Raw genomic sequence first — 9,452 nt, forward strand, 5'->3', positions numbered from 1 at the left:
TCTAGTGGTGGGGAGCATAATTAGAGACCTGTAACCAGTGACATAAGCGTGTGGATCTGAACACTCCCGCAAGCAGACGTGAGCGACGAAAGGGAGAGAGAGAGAGAGATTCAGATCTCAGCCCCCGCCCCTCCCCTTCCAGTGCACATGTAAATGGAGTTTTTTTTTTTTTTAAAAAAATAGTGTTTGCACAATTGGAAGTTATTGGGGGGTGGATATTGCCCTTCTATGGAAGAAAAATAAAAGAACATATTCCAGAATGCTTGTTGCTTAGCTTTGAAAGTACTAGAATACAGAGTGGGTAGCCTTCCAGCATGGGCTGCTAGCCTTCCAGCATGGGGAGAGTTATTGCATGGCCAGGGAGACCCCCAAAGGGGCAGAGCCTGCTTCTCTACTTTGTTCTGAGTGGATTTCACCCGTGAGCTTTCAGGAAACACATTTCAGTTTGGTTCTGCTCACATCACTTCCCTCTACATGCCAGTAGCTGTGATGAGTGCTGAAGGAGAAGCTGGACAGGGAGAGCTGGATAAAGGTCGATGTCAGTGTGGGCCTGTGGCGGGGAGGCAGGGTATAACCAGGATACAGGGCAGAAAGAGCAGCACCCGGAGGGCAGCTGCCCTGTCCTCCTCAGAACTGATCAATTGGCTCAGGGAGCCAGGCAGGCCTCACACAAGCAGTAGAAGTGTGCTATGTAAGAAACAAGGGGTTTGCTGATAGAGGGTGTGAGGTAGTCTACGGAAAAGCCTCTCAAATGTCATCTCGGAGCTTCTCACTCGAAGGGCAGAAGCATGAGGTTTGCCTAATGGGCCTTTAGTTAAGGTTGACTCATATCTACAGCCTGGGAATTGGATCCTTTCACAGACCAGTATCTATTGAGGACTCTGTAGTTAAGGTTCATCTTAGGCCCTGTACACAGTATACAGGGGTGGCCAGGGGGTGTGTATACACACACACATACACACACACACACATACACACACTCACATACACATATACACACACACACTCATACACACACACACTCACACACACATACAAACACACACACACACATACACAGTCTTCTCATTTTACCTATATGACTCTATTCAAAACTAAACTTACTATTTTAATAAGACTTCTTTTATCTTACCCCTCCTTATTCCCAGGGGCCATGCACCTCTATATTTGAGTAATTTTGTAAGTCTATATAGTGTTGTTGGAATTGTAATGACCTATACCTATGAATAAAGTTTCATAGTAACCACGTTAGATATTTTTTTGCAACAAGATAGATTATGTATAAGACGTTTAGGACAAAAACAGAAGCATGGAGAATTCCCTATGAGGCCTGTGCTGGAATATTGTTGAATCCAGTGCCAGGGCACTGGTGATACCCAGGACAGTCAGCTTGAACTGTTGGCATGTGACAAATGCACAGTGACCTGTGCTTTCTTGGCAGAGGTGTCACCTGTGGTCTTAATGAGACTTCCTTCCCCTCTGATTAGTACCTGAGTAGAAAGGTGTATTTGAACATGTGATTTTCAGAATATTTAGTCCATAGTGAGCTGTCCTGCCTTTCTGTAGCTGTGGTAGGCAACATATGATGGAAGAAAGGCACCACGGGACAAAGCTATTTGCCTCGTGACTGCCAGGGACTAGAATGCCCTCAAAAAGCCTGCTGTCGGTGACTTTCTCGCTCTAACAAACTTACATCCTCTGTCTCCACCGCCTCCTGGAAACACCCTTGCACTGTAACTCCAACACTGGCCTAATCTGTTGAAGTCTAGGCTGTCTCAGTCCAGTCACCTCCCAAAGGTTCATCAGCTGGCAACCAAGGCCCAAGTCCGTGAGCCTGGAGGGAAACTTGCAAATCCAGACCATAGCCCTGACCCTTTAGTCCTTTGATTCAGCATTCATTTGTTAATTGCCAAAAAATATGTTGGCTATGAAATGACTAGGTTCATGGTTCCCTTGACTGAAGAACAGAAGTGGTAAACATACTTTCTCATAAGGTGGCTATCAACAGAAAATCATGGCATGTGTACAGTGCTGAACAGACCTTAGTACATAATAGGCACTCAGTCGGCAGTAACCATCAGAACTGCTTTCACTCTGTTTTTATTAGTGTTTATTAGTGTCCAGTCGACAATTTAAGCACTGGAAAACACCCCCCTCAGATCATGAGCATCATAGTGACAGCTCCTGCCTCTCTACTTTGCTAAGGATGAGTGACTGGTCAGAAAGGACATAGCTTCAGGCTGTCTAGAAACAAACGGACCCTGAGTCCAGACAGAAAATCCAATAACTTCTTTCTCATAAGAAACAGTATGGCAGGTGGTTCATGTCATTGGGTATCACTCAGAATTCTCCTGTATGAGTCAATCATAGTGGGTCACCAAAGACATAGAAACAGTTACTACCGAAAAAGGTTAAAGGAAAAGAAAAAGAGGAGGAATCCTAGAGGAATACATGTACTGGGGAAACCAGGGAGTCTGGGGCTACTTCTGCCTTCCCAGCATCCTGGCAGCTGGAGAAAGGACATTTTAAAGTTCATATCAGAAGCCTGACTATTTTACTACTGATAACCCAGATTCAAAAATAATCAGGTAATTCAAAGCAGTTTTTTTCCACCGAATATCAACTTCTTGCATAAAATATCAATTATAACAACCCTGATTACTACTGCAGTTGTACCATGATCCTCTTAATTTCTCTTTCACAGCAATCAATCGATCTGCTGCTTAATTCATATTTATTTAGATTGCAGCCTTACAGATGCCTTTTGGGTGCCTCCAGGAAAATTAAAATGTACACAGCGAGTATAATGTATGTAAAAACTCTTTGACAACCGTGAAGTTCTCTGCAGAGTATTAGATTACTATCATTATTTCCTTTTAAGTCTTACTACAAGTAGATAAATTTTAACATCATTAATCTTAAAACCATCACCATGAAAAACTTTAGTAACTTACATCCCCTTTCTCCCTCATTGGCTTTTAGGTTTTGAAACAGGATCTCACTCAGTGTTCTAAGCTAGGTTGGAACTTTGCTGTTCCTCCTGCCTCTGCCTCTCCGGTACTAGGATTTTAGAGGTCCTGGCTCTGTGTACCCTTTAGTGGTCGTCTTCAGTTCTTATTGGTGTCCATTCCAAATCATGTCTCAGTTCACTCCTTCACAAATGGTATATATGCAAATGTATGTTTGAGGCTTTCTGTGGTAGAGAACTCAAGACACATTTTAACCAAAGAAGCTGTAGAGATTTCTAATATTTGTCTATGGCTAAACGAAGGAATACCAATAGAAGCAAGTCAGAAGGTAGTCAGGGCCTACCAAGACCTTTGTCATCCATGTTCAGGCAGGAACTTGTTTCCAGCATTCAGCTAGGTCATGCCCATGGGATCGTCCTATGCACAGGGTCTCTGCACCCCACATGCTGCCTGCTAATGAATTCCCCGGTATTCTTTGTACAAAACAGATCACACCCTCTCCCCTTTTGGATCGCACTGCACACCATCTGTAGAGTCCTCTACTGCCCCAGTCTCTTCTGGTCAAGGTCACACAGGAAGTACAGCACAGGTGTCGGCCCCCAACTCTTTCCTTTTCCTTCCCTCTCCGTCCTCATCTTTACTTGACATCTCACCACAACTCTGTCTATTTTCAGGAAATTTGCCCCGCGCTGTTCCGTGTGCAAGGAACCTATCATGCCGGCCCCAGGCCAGGAGGAGACCGTCCGCATTGTGGCTCTGGACCGTGATTTCCATGTGCACTGCTACCGCTGTGAGGTCAGTGGCATCCCCAAATCAGAGCAGTCATTAAACCCAGAGACCTTGGTGCCTAACAAAGACCTTAGCGCTCACAGACAGTTTTCAGCTCTGGCAAGGCAGTTAATAACTGACATCACTCAACTTACCACACTCTTCATAGCCCACCCCCTCTCTCTGTACATTTTAAATGCTTCAAATTCTTAGTCCTGCAGATATGGCTATGAGACCTAAATAGCAGATTCTATGTCACAGACATTGTAAACTATTAAGGTAGAGGAAACGCTATTACTACAGTGATGAGGATGGTGGTGGTGGTGGTGGTGGTGAAGCATCTTTAACTTAGGATTTGGTTAACTACTTCTATGGCCCAGAGAGGCCATAACCCAGTGAGAAGGAGAAAAGAAAAACATTCTTTTAGAGATAAAGGAGCTTATCAAACAAAAACATGGAAATGTGTTGATATAGTAGTTTGTTCCCAAGGATCATTTGAGAGTCCATTACTGTTAAGAGCTGTGGAAGAGTCAGGCTCAAGGTGCTATGAGAATCCACAAAACATACCCATAACTAGCCTAAAGTGAGAAGATCGGCTTAGCTGACACTGGGCGGGACAGGCAGCCATGGATACACTAATACACCAAGGCAAAAGATTCCCTCATCATTTTAATTTACAAAGGATGCTACATTATGAATATGGTTTTGAAATATTTAACCTTCTCCTCCACGTTACCCAGGTCCTCTCCTTCCAGTTTTCTTTCTCATTCCTAACTCTTGGGGATGCAGCACTTGTCAGGCCTGTCCCCTGTGGGATACAGGCTTTCTTAGCTCCACCCTGTTATGTCCCCTGTGTGTATGGGATACAGGCTTTCATAGTTCCATGCAACTAGATGATTCCCAAGGATGCCGGCTGGCAAGGCTCTGAGGGCTGCAGAGAACGTGTCTACTCCATTCCTTCCTTCTCTTTAACTGACCGTCTGTTTTATGCACTATGCCTCGTTTCTCCTTAAATCCCAGGTCATAGGCCCCTCTCCAGTCTTAACATGAAGAAGTACAATACTAAACTAACAGTTTTATGCAAGCTTTTTGACCAGAAAAGTATAGAGAACATCAGTGTTCAGCTGTCCTCTTTCCAACATCCCTGAGATAAGGCCCCAGGGCTGTAAGCATCATTTACAGAAGACACTAAGGCTCCAAGAAGGACCCCCATGGTCCCATCCTCCATTACATACACACAGGCTTTGACTTCTATTTTTGCATCCAGTGTGCTGTTCAAATGAGATGTGCTTTTAATTGCCGAGAAACTTCCAGAAACAAAACCATAAAATGGGAAGAGCCTAGAATGGAAGCCAGCAAACCATATTCTAGCCCTGCCTTCCACCTGAGAAACAGGAAGGAGGCTCTCCATTCTGGCCTTCTCACGTGTAGTGCCTCTCAGTTTATGATGCTAGACATCTCTGCTTCCAGTGCTGTGGTAAGTATTGGACCTCCTACAGGGTCCAAGTGACCATTGACGACAACTCATTAGAGGCTTAAAATTGGGCGACTCAGCTTGAAACAGCTCTATCAGGAAGCATTTACCACAGGAGTGCAGGGACCTGAATTTGGATCCTAGAAGCAACGTGCAAAGAAAGAACAGCAGTTTGTACCAGCAACACCAGCAGTCGTGAAAGGAAAGAGGAAGGTCTGTGGGACCATTGTAGAACCTAGAGCTAATTAACCACTCGCTCCAGCTGAACTGAAGTGACCTTTAGATTCAGAGAGACCCCCATCCTAAAAAGTAATAAGAAAAGGATGACAGGGGAGACACCAGACATTGTCAAATTCTGACCCTCATGTGTGTGTACACGAGGGAGGGAGGGAGGGAGGGAGGGAAGGAAGAAGAGACTTAAAACTGTGTCTTCTATGAATCAAGTTATTTAGAATATTTTTTTGGTTTGGCTCCATTACTCACTTCCTGTAGACATCTCAAAGTATCATATATCACTGGTTCTTTTTTGGCAAAGCCAAACTTCCTGTGGATCATAATTGTGTCTGCTGTGGCACTTTGGGTCAGCCTTGTTTATACCCAGACTTTATTATTTGTCAGCTGTAGGCCTGGCTTCATTCATCTCTTTGCCATTCTCGGAAAGCAGAGGGAGACTCTGTAGCAGTCGTGGCCTGTGACAGCTTCTGTTAACGTGAGCAGGGTACACAGTGCTAAATGTGGCTCTGTTTATTGTCCAAGCAAACTCCCATTTCTCCTAAAGGCGATGGCTGGCTTCCAGGGCTACCTAACATGTTATAGAACGGGTGCTCGCAGATACCAACAGCAGCGCCATCCTCACACGTATCTGTGGGTACATTGATATCCTTTGTCTGCCTCGGCCAGCCCAGAAGCTCAAGGAGGGTAGAAAATGTCTGAATTAGTTTCAGAATGGTATTCAGTCTTGTGTGCAGCCTTCACAGACAGTGCCAAACCTCACGGTAGCACCTGGGAGATTGCCTCCCGGTCTCCCAAACGTCGTTCTTCACCATGCTATCCCTTTTGGAAAGTATTCCCAACTATTAGTCCTCCCAGCTCTTGCAATTTTGTGTCCTTGCTACTACTATGTCAGCAGATATGCAGAAGCCACTGGTTGCCCTTCTACATGACAGAAATCACTTTCCTTTTATTTAAATAACTATAAACTTCTATTCTTGTACCTGTCTATTCTTCTGAAGAGATCTTAAACCTTAGGTTGGGGAGTGTGAGGGACCATGCTTTATTTTCTTCACTGTTGTTTAGGAGAAAAAGCTGGGAGCTGAAGTCTATAGGCTCATCTTTGTACCATGTCTTGGATTGGGTGACTAGTAGAGTCATTTTACACTACTTGGAGTTGTCTTGGTTTGAGGCAAGGTCTCCCTGTCATAGAACTTGCTATGTAGACTAGGCTGGCATTGAACTCACAGAGGTCCACCTGCGCCTGCTTCCCGACTTCTAGGATTAAAGGTCTATGCCACTACTCCTGGCTACCATTGTACTTACGTTGCTAATTTCTAACTCGGTGTCATTCAAGATCTGCTACGTCATGTACTGAGTGTGGGGTCCAATGTCCGCATTTTGGAAACTTTGTATAGAGGCTCAGGAAGCTGGGTTTATGCCTGTGCTTCAGTTCTCTTACATCACTGTCTTCATTTCCCCAGGACTGTGGTGGTCTTCTATCCGAAGGAGACAACCAAGGCTGCTACCCCTTGGATGGGCACATCCTCTGTAAGACCTGCAACTCGGCCCGCATCAGGGTCTTGACGGCCAAGGCGAGCACTGACCTGTAGAGTCGGTAGCCAGCTCAGCTGCTCTGTGCCTGCCTCCAAGAAGAACGCAACACAAGGAAAAGATAAGAGAAGAAATAGAAAAATAGAGGCAAAGCTCAACCTCTGGGATAGTCTCTGTTCTTCATCTGCTGTTAACCTTTTCTGTAGAAGCACATAGATGATACGATTTGTCTAAGTTCTTACCAAATACACATTTCACATTTAATCATGTAGGGCCGTGGTGAGCCTTTGTTCCAAGGACTTCCACATTTTTGCACAGATTATACTCCATCCCATTCACTTCTGCATTCCTGGGACCTTTAATCCTCATGTTTGTCTCACTTCTCATGTGCTTGAATAGATTTTTAGTGTGGTATTTGCTGTCACATGATTTTTCCTGGATGAATGTGCCAGTCCGCAGGTGCCTTAAGTCTCGTCCTGTCTGTCACTTTTCCTCTGGCTGTGACTACAAAAGTCAGTCATTCTGTTCCCAGGTATTGCAAAGGTGAAATTTCCCACTGCACCATGTCTCCTGCTTTAAAATAATGGTGTGGGGCGGGGGGAGTATTTTTCTATATTAAGTGATAAAGAATTTATTTGAAAAAGTTAACAGGAGTCTAAATTTAGTCTGAAGCTATCCAAATAACAGAATGTGCAGTGCCCAGCAGCCAAGGCTCATTTGAAAACATTGCTAAAGAGACCAAATGGGAAATGCTAGCAGATGGATTTCTAGGTGTATTCGGACGGCCTGTTGTATTTCCACAGTCCTTCCCTGAGAGTTACCTTGCCACACTCTCTGAACGTAAGACAGTCAGACTTGCTTTTGATATATTTCCAGATCTGTCCAACTCTTCATCTTAGAAGGACAGTAAAACTTCCCCTGATACACAAGCATGGTGACTACCATTAATATTTATCTTCAGAAAGCTAAGTAGTGAAAGGATTCACAGTCTTGTCTCTCCTCCTTTCACTTTATAACGACCCAAACCTAAACCTCTTTTGCCCGAAAATTGCAAATCGGGACACACAAAACGAAGTCACGTACCCAAGTCTCATCTTCTTTAAAAAAAGAAAACCGAGCTGGGGAAGGTAGTGAAACCAGAGTTTATTATTCTTACAGTCAGTCCCCTGTAACTCAAGTACATACTGCAGGAGACATTTTCCTATCATCAATGTGACATTTACACCACACTTTCAAAGACAATCGCTGAAAACCAAATTGTCTTTCTGAGGTAAAAACATGCAGAATGCCTCCCTGGAATCTTTGTGCGAACTCGTATGAGCCAGCGAAACTCTTGCGTGCCAACCAGAGGCAATCCGCATCATTAAGGGGCGACATCTCGCTTAGCAACCACAGCTGGCCATACTGTAAAATCTGTGTCTCAGAATGCGATTTCCCAGAGCTCCCTTTAAATCTTCTACAGATGTACACCTTTAAATTATGGAATACCTTAAACATACAGAAGGGTATAAATAATAATATAATGATGCCTCTATAGCTAACACCCAATTCTAGAAGTATAGTTCCTTCAAAGTCTTTAAATTCCACAAATACCTTTTTATTTCTTTTATGTAGCACTGGGAGTTGAACTAGGGCCTCATGGGCTCTGCACGCGCCCTGCCAACCCGGCATCCCCAGCCCTTCTGTGCCTTTTTTTTTTTTTTTTTTTTAAATCTTCATGACATGATGATTTTCTAGTCTGACAGTTTTAATTTTAACATTTAGAGCAAAAAAAAAAAACCTGTTTAATTACTTGTGCATGTTTAAAATTGCAAGCCATGCCTCAGGAATTCCATAAAGTTTATTTTACTTGAATAGAAGTCCTGGTAAAAGTGATTAAAAGAAGCCCTTAGGCCTAGTCACGCAGCCCCTCTGGGTCAGTCTGTGGCTTATTTACTTTCTCCACTAGGCAGTTTTCGTGTTAGAATCCCCAAAGCTGCGAGTTTCAGGGCCTTTCCCCTGCTGCCTGCTGTCCCCTTGCTTCTCCTATCTTGAGGTTCATGGAGGGCAGCTTGTGGACCTCAGGATTCAGTGGTCACTCAAGCTCTGAATCCCTGTGCTGCAAATTAAAGGCTCAGCTGTGCCTGTGACCTCGAGGAGCGCTGACAGACAATCGAGGTGGATACAGGCTTGAACTGACTAAAATGTTCACCAGGAGATATTTCAGGAAACTGTCTTTAAGCCAAAAGTAGAGTGCAGTATGAGTAAGGGGCAGGAATAATGTCTAGAAATGCAGTAATATTGCTATAAATTCACATAGCAGAGGAAGAGTTTATGTAATATTTATGCTATAGAGCAATAACTTCTTCCTTGTTTGTTACATTTAACAGTTATGTAACCAGATGTTTACATGCGAGATTTATAGGAAAATGCTGCCCCAGTTTCGTCCCCGAGGTTTTACGGGCAGAGCTCTCTTGCTCACAGCCTTCCCATAGCTT

At 44.0% G+C, this 9,452-nt stretch overlaps 1 protein-coding gene across 1 annotated transcript in view; it reads left to right on the forward strand.

Moving 5' to 3' along the window:
* The window catches only part of Lpp (LIM domain containing preferred translocation partner in lipoma), a 597,188-nt gene extending 588,422 nt beyond the window's left edge, over nt 1–8,766 (forward strand). Inside the window, exons 12-13 of the mRNA XM_032900039.1 lie at nt 3,644–3,764; nt 6,906–8,766. Of these exons, the coding sequence (XP_032755930.1) occupies nt 3,644–3,764; nt 6,906–7,034 (250 nt within the window). The 3' untranslated portion in view covers nt 7,035–8,766. The remainder of the gene's footprint in view (nt 1–3,643; nt 3,765–6,905) is intronic.
* The last annotated feature ends 686 nt before the right edge of the window (nt 8,767–9,452 follow it).

The sequence above is a fragment of the Rattus rattus genome, chromosome 4, assembly GCF_011064425.1.
Source record: "Rattus rattus isolate New Zealand chromosome 4, Rrattus_CSIRO_v1, whole genome shotgun sequence".
NCBI classification, from domain to species: domain Eukaryota; kingdom Metazoa; phylum Chordata; class Mammalia; order Rodentia; family Muridae; genus Rattus; species Rattus rattus.